Below are 19,721 nucleotides of genomic sequence, written 5' to 3'. Positions count from 1 at the left end.
GCAATGAATTCTAACAGATTTTTGATTTGCATTTCCCTGATGGCTAACTGGTCTCTGAACATTTTTTAAAATTTATTGATCATCAATACATTTTTCCTTTGAAAAAGTATCTCTTTAGTTTATACTTTCACTATATATATATATGTATATATATATATGTGTGTGTATATATATATATATATATATATTACTGGAAAGATACTGTACAGAGGGGTTACATTTACATGAGTAGGGTAATGACTCCATTTCCTATAGAGCATTGCTACCTCCTCCTTTGATTTTCCCCCACCATCACTTCCCTCCCCACCTCCCCTACTCCTCCCTCCCATCCCCCCCCAATATTTTAAAGTTTGTTTTCAACATAGTGTCCTGTATATCTCATCATCACAATGGGTCAACCTGCAGCAGAGAAGGTCAAAAACTATGTACATATGACCATATGAGATGATGTTAACCAAAATGTACCCCAAGACAGGGACACAGGGATTTTTTTCTTTCTTGTTATTGTTTTTAATGCACTTATAATGCACTATGTGATTCTTTTGTTTCTATTATATTCTCATTATTAATATTCTGATGTTTACTTTTTGAGTATTTTATGTTTTCTGGATATTAATGTCCAGTCAGATGAATGATCAGAAAGTGTTTCTTTCATTCTGGTAAATGATTAGGTTAGTATCTTCTTTTACATTAGCCTGTATTCTCTTTATTTTCTTTCATTTGATTGAAGGGTGATACTTTCCTTGTGTATGTGTATGACAGTTCTGGAGCTTGAACTCAAGGCCTGGGTTCTGTTCCTAACCTGTTTTGTTCAAGACTAGTGTTCTACCACTTACCCACAGTTCCACTCCCCCACCTCCTCCCTGGTTTAGTGTAGACAAGAGTGTCATGCACTTTCCTGCCAGGGTGGCTTTCAGCCATAATTGTTAGAGCTCAATCACCTGATTAGGTAGGATTACAGGCATGAGCCACTGGATGATAGCCACAGGGTTATATGTTTTACCAATCAAAAGTAGTTGCCTTGGGGCTGGGAAGGTGGCTCAGTGGTAGAGCACTTGCCTTGCATGCATGAGGCCCTGGGTTTGATTCCTCAGCACCACAGAAGCAAAAAAAAAAAAGAAAGAAAAAAACGCCGGAAGTGGCGCTGTGGCTCAAGTGGTAGAGTGCTAGCCTTGAGGTGAAGAGCTGAGGGACAGCGCCCAGACCCTGAGTTCAGGCCCCACGACAGGACACCCCCCCAAAAAAAGTAGTTAGCTTTTATTTCTAGGACAACTAACTTGTCATCTTCCTCTCTAACTCAAGTAAATCAAGGTTTAAAGTGCCTGTTTTGTCTACACACAAGAATCTGTCACTCTGTTACTGAACAGCATTCTTGTTTAGTATTGCTTGTCTTGTGAATGGAACTGCTGCAAGGAAAAAATATTGTTTAAAAAAATCCATTTGAACTGGGGCTGTGGCCCAAAGGTGGAGCTCCTACCTAGCAACATGAATCCCTCCGTTTAAACCCCAGTACTTCAACTAAAGATATACAAACAAATTAATAATAATAAAAATATTGTTGGAAGCCTGTACATAAAGTCAGTTGTCCTAGCACTCTTCGAAGCCCTGAGGTTTCATCTGCAGCACTGGAAACACACACACACACACACACACACACACACACACACACACACACACACACATGACAAAAAACCTACTGATTTTTGCATGCTATGTTTACCAGAGAGAGAAAAAAAACTTCTTTTTTTCTCATTTGTTTCTCTCTATAGCTAAAATCAATTCAGTAAAAATATCTTTAAATGCAAATTAAACATCTCCCTGCTCCCTTCAACATTTAAACATAAAAAGAAATGCCACATGATGGTAATGTGCTCAGCTCCTTTGATTCATGAAGCATCTGTCCCTTTGTGGGCTTTTCTTGGGGGCACAGAAGCCTCAGGGAAGAGATTATCCTTAGCATTTGAGCTGGACATGGGTGGCATCTCCTAAACCACACATGAAGAAAGAATTCCTCTTTCCCAATAGGGCATCAGAAGAAAGAGTGTGTTCAAGGGTGGCCATGTTGTAGAAGCCTACAATCCCAGCTCCTTAACAGGTGGAGTTTTGGAGGTTCATCTTATCTCAGTTCAACCCTGGACAAGTAGTATAGACTCTATCTGAAAAAAAAATAACTAAAGATGCATTTTAAAAAGTGAGGGATTGGCTTACATGGTAAGCTTAGGAAGCTTGAGGCCTTATGTTAGAATTCCAGTGTAGCAGAAAACAAAGTAAAACCAAACAAAATAGAAATAGGGAAAAAAGAAAAACGTGTTCAATGTTCTTACTTGTTGTTATGTTCATTTCTGACATTTATTTGTCAGATATTAGCCTCCTAGGTGTAAAGCTATTTCTTAAAATTCCATCCAGATCTGATATTCTAGGGCTGTGAGAACACTTACCAGATCAAGCCCTTTCCTCCTTGATCTTCTTTCTCTGCTATTTTCAGAGCCAGTTTAACCTCCACCAAAAAAATAAAATGTGACACTTAAAGAAAAACAGCAAACAATGATCCACTGTAATCTATGTCAAAATCCATTATAGAAAGGCCTTTGGTGTGTTCATAGAAGAAAGGAAAGCTGAGGCTTCTAAGCAGAAGTAAAAGCTTTTATGTCTTGCCAGGAGGATTTGATCTCAGTTCAGATCTCAAGATCCCAAACTCCAGCACCCCCAATTCCTGTGGGAATTATACAGCTTCTCTGAGGAACTGATTAAATGCAAAATGAAATGACGTCATGTGTTTTTGAACAACTTTGGAATGCCTCAGAGGGACAGAGTTGGGCTTGCAGAAATGGTAGATGAGCTAGAAAAGTGGACTGCATTCTTTCTCACTTGACCTAACTCAAATAAAATATGGAAACAACTATTAGAATAGTCTTCTTCAAATTAATATATTATTTATTTATTGAATATTTTTTATTGTCTTTAAGCAGTTGTACAAAGAAGTTGCTATTCAACAAAGCAGTTTCTGAATGCCGCGTGGTTTCTGAATGCTGCATGGTTTCTGAATGTCGCGTGGCTTGACCAATTTCACCCTCTCATCACCCTTCCCCACCCACTCCTTCTCTCAGTTTTCTTAATTTTTTAGGCTATGTACTGAAATTTTTCCATTTATGAAAGCAGGAATGCACTGCATCTTCAACATGTCAATGCACAGGACCAGCAAAAACAAAAGCAAAACAAAAAATTGTAAAATATAAATAGAACAAATGTAAATATTATCATCTTCACAATCTACATTAGCTCTGGTATATATAAAGAAATGAGAAACAAGGACTTTTATATGAGGACATATGACACAGAAAGAACACAAAGAGAAGCTACAACTCTTCTTACAAGCATTAGGAATAAATGTTTCCCCATTTCTTGGATGGCACATGGAGTATGATGATAGGAAGTTAAAGAAAGAAAACATGAAAGATGGTCATAAAGTCAGAAATGTGGCTGCTCCTAACATGATTAATGCATGTTTAAAACGATGCATCATTAAAATGATGAATTGAGACAGGCACATAGACACAGAAGAAAAGACTGAAGAAAATAGTCATTTATATAGCTTATTCTGTGCCTTTCTGCATGAAACATAACACACTGTCTGGATTCATGTGAATTAATAGTTATTAACATTGCGTATTTCAAAGGAGATGGCAGAGGAAGTCCCAAAAGCGTATTTTATGTTGCACAGTCTGATAAAGTAATAAAAGAAACCCTGATGAAAGCAATGAAAAGTCCATAAATATGAATTTCTGTTGGTGTGCCTTAACTGTATACAAAAGACTATTCTTTACTGTTAAATATGACCATCTCAATCTGTAAAAGTCTCCTACTTGACAGAAAATGTACTGAAAACTCTGTGACTTAAGTGAATTCTTCACTACACTTATGAGAATGTAAAATGACCTAAACATAGTCCAAGAACCCAAATCAATTTAAAACACTAAACGTTTAAGAAAGACATTCATGGCAACACACATTTTAAAACACTCAAAGGTTTTGTGGTAAATCAAAGTCAAATTCAAAGTAAGTAAATAGAGCCATTCTTACATACCTTGTACCCAACTCTTTTTTTTTAATTACAAAATTTGAGCCAGATTCTCAGTCAAATAACCATATTCCCTTTATAGTCCAAAGTGCTGCTAGAAAAACCTTGTCTAAGAAATTATTTTGGATCCCATCACTTTTCTGAGAGCTTCTTTCATGTCTTTGCTCCTTAGGCTATAGATCCGGGCGTTCAACATGGGGATCACCACAGTGTAGAACATGGTAGTCGCTGCCAGTATCTTGATTATTGTTAGAAGTGTACTGGCAATAAATTGAGAGGAATGACATGGAAGACGACGATGGTTGTGAGGTGGGAGGCGCAGGTGGAGAAAGCCTTGAGTCTTCCCTTGGCTGAGAGCATCTTCAAGATGGTGACCGGAACCAGTAGGAGGTGAGGATGATGATGACTGTAACGGACTCATTCACATTGACCACAATGAACACTAGAACCTCATTGATAGAGACTTCCGCACAAGCAAGATCCAGGAGTGTAGGCAGGTCACAGAAGTGGTTCACCACGTTGGCCTGGTAGGATGGGATCTGAAGAGCTAAGTGTAAATGAATCAGCGCACACACAGAGGCATAGAGGTAACACCCAGAAACCAGCACGGTGTGGAGTCTCAGGGACATAACAACTGTGTACAACAGAAGGTTACAGACAGCCACGAAGCGGTTGTAGGGCATCACAGCCAGCAGGAAGACCTTTGTGATCACAAATGTGCAGAATAAATAAAACTGCACCACACACCCCAGGAATGGCTTTGTCTTCACTGGATATGTTCACCAGCATTTTGGGCACAATGACAGAGGCGTAGCTGAAATCCACGAAGAACAAGTGGCCCAGGAGAAAGTACATGGGGGTGTGAAGGCGAGAGTTGACCTGAATCAGGGCAGTCATGCCCAGGTTAGCCAGAACCGTGACTCTGTAGACAAGCAAGAAGAACAAGGAGAGGAAAACTCTGAGTTCCGTGGCCTCTGATAATCCCAGGAATATGAAGTCTGTCACCGTGATGCCTCACCCATTGCCACACCACACATCAGGTCAGTGAAAAAATGTATAACCCAAGTTTAAAGGAGAATTCTCTACAATTCCATTTTAAGAAGTACAAACATTTTCTTTAAGGTTAGTGGACCATGAAGACCCTGTAAATTTGGAATGGTTCAGAATGCAAGAGGAAAATTAAAACTTAATGTGACAACAATAGACACAAAGGTAAGAAGGGCAACCATTGCTTAACTCTCCTGTATCTCAAAGGAGGGGAGACAACGACCACGATTTTTGAAATTGTATTTTGGAAGTGACTAATTCAAGCAAGTGAACACCCAACCATTGAAGGAACACGTATAACCATGTGAAAACAGAATGTATATGCAACACACACATGCACACACACACACACAGAATATTTCATCAACTCAATTCCAAATCTGACATATAAATACACTAAAAAAAAAAAAAGGAGCTAAGTGCCGACTTTCCAAGTTTTCTTAAAGTATTGATTGGGGAGATTTTATCGAACAAAAAATCCTATCCAAGCCAGACTTTATACACTTTATGGAAGTGGAGTAGATATTTTGTGTTTTCCTTAGCCGATTGAAGAAGTGAATATGGGAATCCATTAATGTTACAATGAAAGTGCAGTGAAGATAGTCTGGAAAAGAAAGATAACATAATAGTTCCTCAATATCTGAAATAAGTAACTGCAAAGGAATTAAAGTGTTGAAATCATAACTTCCTTATCCCCTAGAGAAGAAAAAGAAAAAGATAAGGCAAAAGTAAAAAGTAAAATAGACCAAAAAAGTCCCCTTGAAATTTTTGTATCCAATGTTCTAAGCTAAAATGAGGAATGAAATCTAGGAATAACGCAAATCATACACCTTGTGATCAAGTGTAGAATTAGGGTAACCGTGGAAATAAGAAACCCTTTAGCAGGTAATTATAGATGCTATGAAGAATTTTTGTATGTATAAGGGAGAAAGATAAAGAGAGACAGAGATAGAGACAGAGACACACAGAGAAACTGTGAAAATTAGGTGTGAAAATTAATCAGTTTTAATATATTTTTTCATATAGGCTTACAGGCCAATGTTTGGAATAAAAGAGAAAATTGTTCTAAATTCTCAAACATTTCCCAGGAAAAGACAAACCAACTTTTAATAGTAAATGCACTATATAAGGGATCTTACAAACATTCCCTAACCATTGCATTGATGACTTAGGAATATTGTGATATAATTTTTCCAAAGAAAATATATTACTTTCTTTCCATTTTAAGTGACTAGTTTCTAATTCTATTGAACAAACCTGAAGTGTAGACTTTTCTTCCTAGAATTGAAGATGTTAGTTGTGTGTACCACAAACTAAGAGACTTTATAACGTTAATGAAACCTTTGGGGACTCACTCCCTTATGTAAAATAATTGCTAATCTCTGGCAGCATAAGAAATGAGTAAAATCCTGTGCTATAGAAGAGCAAACAATATGATTAAAGTGATTTCCTCTTTTGATATGTTATTGAATGCTTTTCTTTTGAATTGGTGTTGATCATTAGAATTCAAAGGTCAGGGACAGGAGTTGCAAATCCATCTGCTACAAATGAAAGTGTGAGCATGGATACAGAGAAAAAGTAAAGAAAATTCAGAGAACAGTCAACTCAGAAATGCTGCTATCTACTATATTTTTTAATGTCTATATTAATAGAAGTCAGTGAGGCATATAAAGAGCTATGTATCTTCAAGTGATTGTTCTAAGGGTCTTGTCTATGTTTTCATTTGTGAAATTCAATGTTTCTAAAATGCTAGTATGATAATTGCAACAATTTTCTTTATGAGAAAATCTTTATGAGATGAAATGATATCCAAGGTTCAAACAACACTGGACACTAAACAATAGAATCAAAAGGAGAAAACAAAGTACACAATGAACAAGAACCAGTAGAAAAGGGATACAGCTATACTATTTATTTATTTTATGGTACAGGTCCTGAGGCTTGAAGTCAGGACCTGAAGTTAGTCTTGGTCAAGGCTAGTAATGATCTACCAAATGAGCCACACACAAACATCCGGCATTTTGGTGATCAATTAGATAAAGTGTGTCAAGGATTGTTCTTCCCAGACTAGTTTTGAAACATGATCCTCAGATCTCAGCCTCCAGAGTAGCAAGGATTATAGGCATGGAGTTCACAGAAATGGTGGGATAAAGAATGAACTAATTCAGCAGTGATATTCATTAGACACTATGTTGAAAATGAAGTATTAGATTTGTGGGGGAGTAGGGTCAGGAGGGAAAAATCCGGGAGAAAATGAAGGAAGAGGTGACACTTAAAAAAATACTAATTTCATTACCTATGTAAATGCAACTCCTCTGCCCATCACAATAAAAATTTTTAAAGAAGTACAAAAATTTTAAAAATGAAAGTAATTGTAGTTTCTTTCATAGATTCTAAAAATTTTTAAAGAAGTACAAAAATTTTAAAAATGAAAGTAATTGTAGTTTCTTTCATAGATTCTAAAATAAAGTAAAAGGTTTTACCCTTCCTTTTAAACTTGTGATGGATTTGCACCAAATAAGTACATCTGTCTTTTATTTTCTTTATTCATTTCTTTTCATCCAATGCAACCTGTAACAGTATTAACAAACACTGTATTAAAGAAGATTATCACTGTGATTTTGGGGAAGAAGACTATTACTAGGATTTGAATTCAGGGCCTTGTGTTTAGGTTGCTTAGCTAGCTTGTAAGGCTGGCCCTCTAGCATATGAAGATCTCCTTCAGCCCAGTATTTTGCTTGATATTTTTTATGTTATGTTGTATTATCTTTGAAGAGTTACGCAAGGAATTTTCCATTCAACATATCAGCTTATGAATACAGTGCATCTTAGTCAATACCACTCTTTCCTAATAGGGCCAATAATCATATGTGTACAACATTGAACATTTAAGAAAAAAAGGTTACACCTTTAGGAAAAACAATGAACTATGAATTTAGAAATACATTTCATCTTAAGCTTGCAAAGTGAAGTGGCTAGAAAAATAGAAATACAAACTTACAACTACTTTGTTCCTCATTCTAGTCCTACACCAGGGAGCTCCCACTCTCTCTCCTTTGCAGTTCAGAGTCCTGGCTATTTCCTAAGCACCTGTTTTAGACCTCAGAACTTTCCTGAGGGCTTCTTTCACAACCTTATTCCTCAGGCTATATATCAGGGGGTTCAGCATGGGAATCACCACAGTGTAGAACACCGTGGCCACTTTCTCAGCATCACCGCTGTTTTCTGATGTAGGTGCACAATAAATGGAGAGGATTGTCCCATGGAAGACCACGATGGCTGTGAGGTGAGAGGCACAGGTGGAAAACGCCTTGTACCTCCCCTCGGCAGAGCGCATCCTCAGGATGGTGACCAGAATGAACAGGTAGGATGTGAGGATCACCACGATGCTAATGGTCTCATTGAAGGTGGCCACAATGAACAGCACTAACTCATTGACAGTGACATCAGAGCAAGCCAGACTTAAGAGAGGGGGTAGATCACAGAAGAAATGATTGATCACATTTGACCTGTAGGATGCGATCCTGAGGGCCAGGCACACGTGAATCAGGGCGCATGCCGACGCACAGAGGTAGCAGCCACACACCAGCACCACACAGAGTTTCTGGGACATGATGACCCTATACAGCAGAGGGTTACAGATGGCCACAAAACGGTCATAGGCCATGATGGCCAGCAGGAAGACCTCTGTGACCACGCAGGTGCAAAACAAATAGAACTGTATATGGCATGCCAAAAAGGAGATGGCTCCGTCCTCCTGAAGGGTGTTAGGCAGCATATTTGGCACAATGATTGAAGAGTAGCAGAAATCTACAAAGGACAAGTGGCTGAGGAAAAAGTACATGGGAGTATGAAGTGGAATGCTGACCTGAATCAAGGCAACCATGCCCAGGTTGGCCAGAACTGTGACTCCATAGATCACAAAGAAAACCAAAGTAAGAAGGACTCTTCCAGCAGGTGCGTCTGATAATCCAAGAAGCACAAACTCCGTCACAGCGGTACAGTTTCCTTTTCCCATTTATCCTCTTCACAGGCATTTGGGTAAATAATTTGAAAGTCTCTCTATTTTATTATCTGAAATTTAATTCTGGCCCTTTTCTTGAAAAGATATCAGAAGCAATAGTATGCTTAATATAACCTGGAGAAAAATAGCAAATATTTCATGGGATTTATCATAAAAGATGGAATTGTGCATTAGAAATGCTTAAATTCATAGTTTGACTCTGAGATTACACAAGAATCATTACTTATCAAAAGTTTGTAGGATTTTGGTCATTCTTTTCATGATTTCCAGGTTGGTATTGAGTTTATAAGCAACAAATTCCAATAGTGATTTAATTTGCTTTATTGCTCTATGAAAACTACATCTAGTAAGGAGGATGCTATGGAAAATTTTTACAATGCACCTGCCAGTCTGCCTCCATTACCCTCTGCCTACAACACACCACATAACACATCACCTGCGTGAAAAGGTCACTAATGCCACAGCGAGAAACCTGCTTTAGAGAGTCATATCAAAGAACTTTGCACAGATCCAGAGGAACTCCTTTTCTTTATGCTACAGAGATGGTTCATATGTTTACCTTCCTCCCTAAGCAGTTCTGGAGACCTCTCATGGCCACCAGACTCTTGAGGTTGCTGGCAGGAGAATCTCTATGCAGGCTTCATGACACTGGATAAAGGAAGAGGGGAAATAAGACACATAAAGTGCTTAGGTATCCCCATTGGTTCTGCTGTTTTTCCTGTCACACTAATGGCTTTTGGGAGATTTGTGATTCTGCAGACTAAATTATTGATCATTTCAACCATCCCTTTCTACATAAGAAGCAGAATCTTGTCTAACAGTGTTCAGACTGGCATTTCTGAGTACATTCTCCCATTAACAGATAAAACACAACTTAAAAATAAACTCATATGATTACCTCTTTTACAATTTCTTTATGAATGCAGCAAAAGTCAGCCATAAGGAAAATAGCTCATGCTTCCAGCACCATGAAAATTCTATTCATAGGTGTTCTGCAAAGATAACCATAGGGGAACTTCAAACCACAAGCCTATGCAGAAGACATCAAGTTGTCCGGAAGATGCTATTCTGGGAGATGTTTCAGTTCTTTATGTTTGAAAGATGACTCTCTGGGGCCCGTGACATTTAAGCATTTCAAAACAATCCTTGATCTCTGTGGGACATCAAGGAGCTATCAAGAAAACCACTCTCTCCTGGGATGCCAACAATTATTTCTACTTTAGGATTAAAACTGAGGAAAACTAAACTATGTAGTGAATATTACTGTAAGCTAGTTCAATTTAAACTAGATCTCACAGTCAAACAAAAAATACTGCATTCTGTGTGGGCATTGCTTTGAGAGTACATTTATTTTGTCATGGTGAAATAAATGAAGGCATTTATAAAATTTGTTTGTCCTATAGTCAACAGCCCCTTTCTGGAAGACAGGAGGGTCTGAAATCACATTCAAAATCAACTCTATAAGGAATGGAGGTCATGAATCTTCCACTTACTGATGTAGCTCAGTAAGTGTGAGCTATGCCCTTGTGTCAAAGACTCTTCTCAGTAACACTTTAAACACAGTCCATCTTTATGAAGCTAAACTGAGATGAGTAATTTTAAATCTCTTCTACAAATGAGGTGACTCAGAAACAGACTGGTACCTCTTGTCCAGTCCCTTTCAGAATCCCCCTAGAAAGAAGGCATGCACTGAAGAAATGTTCAACTCCTCTGGTCATAAAAGAAATCCAAATCAAAACCACACTGAGAGTCCACCTCATCTCAGGTCAAATGGCTATAAGCAAGAACTCTAATAACAACAGATGCTGGAGGGAATGTGGCCAAAAGAGGAACCCTACTGCTATCTTGGTGGGAGTGTAAACTTGTTCAACTACTCTGGAAGCAGTATGGGGGTTCCTCAAAAGACTACATAAAGCATTCCTATGACTCAGCAATCCCACTTCTGGGCATTTACCCAAATGATCACAAGTAAGGCCATACTAAAGTTATCAGCATTATTGCAGCATTCTTCACCATAGCTAAGATGTGGAACCAACCCAGATGCCCCTCAGTAGATAAAAGGATCAAGAACATGTGGTATATGCATATATACAATGGAATTCTATGCCTCCATAAGAAAGAATGACACTGACCCATTTTTAAGAAACGGAAAGACAGAAAAACTTATATTAAGTGAAGTAAGCTATACCCAAAGAAAAATAGGTTCCATGGTTTCCCTTATTTGACATAAGTAGTATATATCCATGATAATCTTAGCAGATGAGCAGAATAGCTCAATAGCTATATATATGTGACCTATAAAATGATGCTAAGCGAAATGAACTCCAAGGACAAGACACAGTTTTTCTTCATTGTAGTTTTAATGTACTATGTGTTTTTTTTTGTTTCCTTTGTACGTTCTGTCCCCTATGGTATATCCTCTGTTATCACTGTATTTGATCTGGTAGCCTACTGTTGTATATACATTTATTTGAATTAGGAAAGGGAAAAGGAATAACAGAATGGTGAGACAGAGGACCAGGGTGTGGGGGAACCGATGCAACAGCCATATTCACAAGGAAATAAGTTGGGAATGATCTGTTCAACTTGTGGAATGGGTAGAGGGAGGGAAAATAGGAAGAAATAAGGGAAGGGATCACAAGTTCGACAAGAAATATACTCAGTATCTTACTTGTGTAACTGTAACCCCTCTGTATATCACCTTGACAATAAAAAAATAGAAAGAAGCCATGTACATCTTTTTTTAGCTTGCATAGCTACAAGGGGCTGGAAGGTCCGCTTTCCAGTACAATGCTAGAGGTGATTACATGGGGACAGCCAAACTCAATCCATAACTTTCCTAGTGAGGTAATATTGAGCTGAATATAGTGCTCCAACCCAATATGTGTGTTCCTCAATACACCAAATACAGAAATTTCATGAACATCAATGAAAATGATCTGCTACAAGTAATAAGTTCCCCAATTCACAACCATTTACAAACCATTTTCCTAAAATCGATCTATGTGGGAATTTGTTGAACTTGAGAAATCTTCAAGGAATTTTTTGGTACCTAATGTCACAAAACATTAAAAGTATTTCTGTTATCCAGTTACATCTTCTTATATGAAATGTTCCAATGAAAGAAAAATAAAACAACCAGAAGTCCCAAACTTAAACATAAATACAACATGAAATGTGTTATCCGTAGGGCCTGATATTTATTTCTTCCTTTTCAATGAGATACTTTATACCTCACCCACTTGGAGGAGGAGATTGTGAGGAGCTAAGTTCAATGTCAGACCTCAACCTCAATCAACAATCTGTGCATGGTGATGCACACCTAGGGCCCGGAGATGTGGAAGGCTGTGGATAGGAAGAACACAATCTGTGGCCTACCCTTGACAGAAGTCAAAACAGTGATCTGTGAAAAGTACCTAGCATCCCAAAAAGTCTAGGAACGTGAATCAAGTGGTAGATTGGCTGCTTAGTAGTATGAGGCTCTAGACTCAAACCCAGTACCACCAAAAAGGGGATGTACAAATATTCAAATACATATTCAAATATTGAAACATATATTTATTCCTTATTTCCTGGGAAATATAAACTTATTTCTGTGTGTGTTATCAAATAATAGGTCAGGTGATTATGAGGATTCATATTTGACTCATTGATCATTGGTTTGGTAGCAACTCAAGCTTTGGGCAAGTGGTCTAGCTTTTGAGGTTTGTGATTTGAGTTACAGAAGCTTTTAAGCTTTAGAAAGACTATAAAACTGGAAGGCCTCTCAGAGTCTGGAGACTGTTCCAAGTTTATTTCAACTACCTTCTGTAAAGGAAAGATGAATTGATTATGAATATGAATTGATCAGAAGAGATACAAAAGTGGAGGGGGGAGAGGGGATGGAAACACAGAGTAGAAAATTGGACCATGTTTGCCAGTTACTATCCTCTTGACTCTCTAGAAAATTAGAAGAAAATTGAATTTGTTTTTGTCATTACAAAAACTCATTAATATATTACCATGAAAATTTTTATGTAAAAAAATGAACTCTGTTACTTGAGGGGAAGGAGGGAAGAGAAGAAACAGAAGAGGATAGAAAGGGTGACACTGACAAAGAAGCATTGTCTCCTGTGTAGCTTGAATTAGAGGTGCTTCCCAGAATGCTCCGTGTAATGACATTGTGACCCATTGTGTACTGGCACTTGCAGACCATGTAAGTGCACACTGTGTGTATCTCTTTTAGTCAGAATTGGTCTTGGTACCATCTTCTTGCATATTTGTGGTTCAATGTGATATTTTTTGTCTCACTTTTCTTGATTGGACATCAGTCATGGGTTTGGGTAAAGATAATGCTTATAGCACATTAACTTTCATCTCATTTCTGGGTGCAACTTTAATGCTCATCTCGCTCTGACATTATGAATATATATTTGATGCTCTAAAATTTACTAAAAACAATCTTTGGAGAAAAGAACCTCTTCAACATATGATATTGGTAAAATTGACATCACTGAAACTAGATCCCTTTATCTCTCCCTACACATAAATTATGTCAACATATAAGCTATCATAATATTTGCTCTGAATGTTTGAAACTACAAGAGAAAAACATAGGAGGAAACTTCAAATTACATGCATAGCTAATCAATTCCTAACTAGGGTCCTAATTGCTTGGAAGTAAGAGGAAAGATTGCCAAATGAGATTGCATCACGTTGAAATATTTTCTGAATAAGAAAAAAGTATAAAGACACTGCCTAAAGACTGGGAAAAAAATTTTGCCAGATATTCATCCAATTAGAGATTACTATAAATAATACATAACAAACTAAAAAATTTGCACAACAAGAAAACAATCTCTCTAGTCAATAAATTTACAATGGGAATGACAAGAACATTTCTAAGGAAAAAGTACAAATAGCCAATAAATAGATGGAAAATTGCTCAACATCCTTAGCCATAAGAAAATTACAAATAAAAACTATATTGTGTTTCCACTTAATCCTATTCAGAATAGCTACTGTCAAATAAATGAACAATGGCAACAAAGTTTTATAAGTTGATGTTAGGCAAAATGAACCCCAAGACAAGGACTCAAATGTTTTTCTTTCTTGCTATTGTTTCTAACATATTTATAAAATGATTTCTTTGTTGCTTTGTGTGTCCCTCCATGTTATAACCCTTGTTTTCACTGTATTTGAAGTTGGTATAATTTGTGGAGAGGAAGGGAAAAAAGCAAACCATTTAAATAGGGATACAGGTGGACCCATTGCAACAATGAGATGTACAAGATGTTATGTTGAAAAACAAACTTTACAACTTTAGCGGGGGCAGGGGCGGAAGAGGGGGGAAAAGGAGAAGGGGGAGGGGGATAGATGAGAAGGGTTGGGAAGGAGAAACAAAGGAGGAGCTACAATGCTTGATAAGAAATGTACTCATTATCATGCCCATGTAATTGTAACTCCTCTGTACGGTATTTTCACAATAAAAAAAAGTTGGTGGCTGTTGAAGATGACAAGTTAGAATGGGGCAGTACTTGTTATACATGTTCTTCTTGCCTCTGAAAACTGTTGTTTTGTATGTAAGTTTATCTTTTTAGGGGTGGATAAGGACGAGTACAGAATAGTGTGACCAAAGCTGAACAAATGCACCAGTGGTGATCACTAGACACTACATTAAAAATGAACTCTACAACTGGTGGAGGGGGATTCAGGAGGGAAAATCTGGGAGAAAGTGAGGGAAGGATTGACACTGTCTAAAAGGAAATGTACTCACAACCTGAATTGTGTGACTGTAAACCCTCGTTATATCATCTTGACAATAAAATAAAAATCAAATAAAACGATCCCAGGATGCAAAGGTTAGTTTGGAGTATCTTTCCAAATTCTAACTTTTAGTCATGAATCATCTAAGAAATATTCTTTATATTAGTTTTTGTTGGTTTGTTTAACAAATGCAAATTTTAGATATACATATTTTCACTTATAATACTTGATTGTAATTGCACTTAAAAACAATTGATTGTTATTAGCCTTCTCTTAGTTTACCTTTTTAATTCATACTTAATGAGTATGATGAAAAGAACAAGAGGTACATCAAAATCAACTTTCCATGATATGTGTTTGATATGTCACATGAAAGGGAGATATCATGTTTATCATCTTCACAATTATAAGTAATCCTGAGAACCCTTACATTGATCTGAAGCTTTATACTATTTCAAATAATGCTTTCTTTCAGATCTCTGCTCATAATTAATAGAAGAGTGTGGGTACATTGACTGCACACAGAAACAGGAGCCCTAAAGCTAGGATTCCCAAAGAACTCTTCTTTCCCACAGAATCTATTCTATCACTCTGCTTTACTAGGCCACCTTGTGACAGTGCCCAACAAATGCTTCTCTGGAAAGCAAAGAAGCCTATGGACTCCATCTCTAGCCTGAAATGTGTTCACACAAGCACATATTTAGTAGCAACTATCCATTTGCTTGGACAGTGTTCTGTTGGTTCAATTGTAATAAAAGTCAAGAATTTCAGAGTATGGTGAAATCCCTCATTTATAACCTTAACGCTCACAACCATTTTATTTGTATACTTAAGCTACAATATATATATATATATATATATATATATATATATATATTAACAGTGCATATAATCATTGGTAGTTAATCACAATTTGATATATAACCAAGTAGCATATACATGGGTTTTGGCATTTCTATATTAATCCATTTTGTGCCTTAGTGGTAATGCAGGTAATAAGAAGACAGGAATAAAACCCACTTGTATAAAACCCACCCTGTATGATTAGTGTCCCAAGTATCATATTAGGACTGATGCTTTAATAAAGCACAGAGCTGTATAGAGTGATGCCATCTACAGAGTATTATTTATGATTCACAAAGATGGGCATTTAAACAGAGTTGAGAAAAGGAAGTAGGGAAGAGTGGCTAAATCGAAATGACATGACGGAGTGGAGAATGTCAACATAAATTTGAATTTCTCTGAGGTCTACACATGCAATTATTAAAAAAGTAGTTAATACAAACAGATACGTTTCTGGGGTAAAATGTGCAACTGAGATTAATGGAAAATTATGTAATATTCATTTCAGAGAGAATGCTATATTTGCTTATTCACATATTTAGAATTTGAGTAATGGAGTGAATATGATTAATGCATATCATACACATGAATGAAAATAGCATAAAGAAGCTCTTTAGATTTTAAATATAAAAAGGTGAAGACAAAGAAGAAGAAAATAATAGAGGTGAGGTTGATCAAACTATACTTTGTGAATATTTGGAAATATAAAAATGAAACCCTTATACACACAAGAAAATAAATCTCTGCTTACATTGAGATATGACATGTAATATTATAGAGTATTTTTCAACATACTTGAGTGGAAAAAATATCTGAATTTTTTTTCTATGATTTGTCTTAACTATGGACTAATTAACAAAACAGTGAACAAAACACTATTTGAATAAAAAGTGGAAAATATTTAAGTAGATATACAACAAAGTAAATTTTGAAAAAAAATCATGAAGAAAATATACAAGCTTACTAAACATCACAGATAGTAAAATCAAAACCACTTTGCTTTTATTATGTGCTTTTGTGTATTCAACTCAGGCTTATTCTTAGCTTATAGTCTTAGAAATATTTTCCCCTCGGTGGACCCATTACAACAATGAGATGTACAAGTCATTATGTCAAAAAATTAACTTTACAACTTTGGTGCGGGGGAGAGGGGGGTTGTAGTGGGGAGGATTTGGGGGGGGGAGAATGGGAAGGGATGGGAAGGGGAAACAAAGGAGGAGGCTACAATGCTTGTAAGAAATGTATTCATTATCTTGCCCATGTAATTGTAACCCCTCTGTACAGTATTTTCACAATAAAAAATAAAAATTAAAAAAGAAATATTTTCCCCTCACCTCCTTTCCATTGTATATATGCTCACTGAATGATTAGATGGGTCATATCCAAGAATCCCTTTTTTTGGGGTAGATTTAGGCATTTTGTATGTTCCATGATCACCTTGTCTTTTGGCTTCATGGTATTGTATAGTTTATTTAAAATTTATAATATCAAATATTATAGTAAATATCACAAAACAATTTCAGTGAAGACATATAGAGGTCAAAAATTTAAGAAAATACAAACTACATGCTATAGATTAACAAAGTATGTAATGTATTAAATTAAGGTATGTCAGATAAGAACATTGAAATATGTATTTGAAGGCAACAAAATATGTGTACATTTAAATATGTGTGGACTTACAGTATGCAAAGATTTCCCTAAAGTAAGATCTTTTTCTTCAGTTTTTTAATGCCTGCTTTCACCTCCTTGTTCCTTAGGCTATATATGAGAGGGTTCAGCATGGGAATCACAAGGGCATAAAACAGAGAGGTCATTTTGTCTTGATCCAGGGAGTAGGAAGAACTCGGCCGGAAATACATGAAGAGTATTGTTCCCTGGAAAATGGCCACTGCGGTTAAGTGTGAGGCACAGGTGGAGAAAGCTTTGAACCTTCCCTCAGAAGAGCGGATCTTGATCACTGATGAGATGATGTAACAGTAAGAGATGAGGACTCCTGAGATGGTGCTCAGTTCAATGAAACCAAAGACAAAGAATATTGCTAACTCGTTGACTTGTATATCAGAGCATGATATTAATAGGAGTGGAGGGATATCACAGAAGAAATGATTGATCTCATTGGACCCACAGAAACATAAGCGGAATGTCAATGTAGTATGCACCAAAGCATCTGTTATTCCCACCAGGTAAACCGCAGCCAGGAGCTGGGAGCGCACCTTGCTGGACATGTCCACGGCATAGAGCAGGGGGTTACTGATGGCCTTGTACCGGTCAAAAGCCATCACTGCCAGCAGCATGCACTCTGCATCTGTAAAGATGTAGAAGATGAATAGTTGTAGGACACAGCCTGCAAAGGGAATTGATTTATTCTTGCTGAGTAGGTTGACCAGCATCTTGGGCCCTATGGCTGTGGAATAGCAGAGGTCAGAGAAAGAGAGGTGACTGAGGAAAATGTACATAGGTGTGTGAAGCTGGGAGTCCATCCTGATTAAGGTGATCATTCCAAGGTTTGCCATGAGATTGGTGAGGTATACATTTAGAAATGTGGCGAATAGAACCGCTTTGGTTTCAGGGTTATTGGTAATTCCCATGAGAAGGAATTCAGTTGTTGAGGAACAATTTCCAGTGTCCATTCTCCTTTGTTCTTTTCAACGCTTTTCCGGATGATCATCAGGAGAGTGGTGGGTTAGGGATTTGTTTTTGCGTATTCTGGTGTTGTTTTGGGGGATTACTTTTGTTTTTTGTTTTATTTTTTTTTGGAGTATGACCTGGGCGTGTCACTCTTCAATGTTTGCGATCTATGTTACTGTGCTTTGCTTTTAAATCTTGATATTTACATTTCTGCCTTTTGTTGTTGTTCTCTTTCTCTTTGGTTTTGAGCTTTTTGTTTTTGTGAACTAGTTGTTGCTTGAGGTTCGGGGTGATGTGTTAGACATGCCATGGTTTCAGTGGCCTGCTTTTGTATGTGTTACCCCTGTTTTTCTTTTGTTAAGAGTATTTTTTTTATTACTGTAGTCATCTCTCTTTTTGGATTTTGCCCATTGGTTTAATATTAGATATCTTTTAATATTTGATGTTATTTTATTACTTTTTTTTGGATTTGTGTTTGTTTATTCTTGTTTTGTTGCTTTTATTTTTTTTGACTGTATTTTTTGGTGGTTTTTTCTTTCCCTGTGCGGGTTGATCCGTGGCTTTTTTGTTGTGTATTGTTTTTTGCTTTTTTGTTTCCTTTTTCCCTGCCTTCCCGTCTTTCTTAGTGCTCATTCTTTCCTTTTCCCTCCCCCCCCTTTGTTTCTTTTTTGTATTTTTTTTTTTTGGTATAACGTCTTGTTTTTTTTATTTTTTCTCTGTGTGTTCTTATGTTCCTCTTTACTGACCGTGTTTTTTCCCTTGCCTTCCATTCATTCTGTTGTCATCAGATACCGTGATGGCCGGTGTTATGCCGTGTGTTTAGGTTCATACGTGGCTGCAAAGTCATTCTGTTATACATTTGTTAGTATCTGTTTTCTGATTTTTCTACTCATTTTTTTATTTTTCTTTTGGTTTGTTTCCTTGGCTTTTAGTTATCTGCCTTTTTTTGGTTGGCTTTTCTGTTTTCTTGTTTTTGCCTTGCACAAATATACATATATATATATACATACATATCACATTAAAAAATTTTCTTCTAGTGACTCTTGAGATTTACTTTCTAAAACCCTCTGCCTTCACTGTTTTGTGTTATTCAACTATGAGTAATTAGATTTCTGGCTCAGAATTCTCCTTTGAGAATACTGCAATAATTTTGTCAAATGCTGAAATTTTAATTAGTTAATGTTGTGCAGCTTACAAACCTTGCAATACTGCTACTTCTTTTATTTATTGTGAAAATACCGTACAGAGGGGTTACAATTACATGGGCCACAGGAAAAAATTATATTAAGTGAAGTAAACTACTACTTAGATAAAAAATCTAGATGTGCTTCAATGTTTTTGTATAAATTTGAC

General features: G+C 36.8%; 2 protein-coding genes and 1 pseudogene across 2 annotated transcripts; all 3 read right to left on the bottom strand.

The window, feature by feature from the left end:
- Positions 1-4,187: 4,187 nt before the first annotated feature.
- Positions 4,188-8,144, bottom strand: LOC106001438 (annotated as a pseudogene).
- A 63-nt stretch (positions 8,145-8,207) lies between these two features.
- LOC106001437 (olfactory receptor 5L1-like) lies at positions 8,208-9,143 on the bottom strand. Its single transcript, XM_013036529.1, has one exon. It carries the CDS (start codon positions 9,141-9,143, stop codon positions 8,208-8,210), a length of 936 nt encoding a protein of 311 aa, XP_012891983.1.
- An 8,294-nt stretch (positions 9,144-17,437) lies between these two features.
- On the bottom strand, positions 17,438-18,370 carry LOC106001436 (olfactory receptor 5W2-like). Its single transcript, XM_013036528.1, has one exon. It carries the CDS (start codon positions 18,368-18,370, stop codon positions 17,438-17,440), a length of 933 nt encoding a protein of 310 aa, XP_012891982.1.
- Between the last annotated feature and the right edge of the window lie 1,351 nt (positions 18,371-19,721).

This window comes from Dipodomys ordii, unplaced genomic scaffold (genome assembly GCF_000151885.1).
Source record: "Dipodomys ordii isolate 6190 unplaced genomic scaffold, Dord_2.0 Scaffold298, whole genome shotgun sequence".
Taxonomy (NCBI): Eukaryota; Metazoa; Chordata; class Mammalia; order Rodentia; family Heteromyidae; genus Dipodomys; species Dipodomys ordii.
The sequence above is the reverse complement of the archived record's forward strand: the minus strand, read 5'-3'. Positions and strand labels throughout refer to the sequence as shown.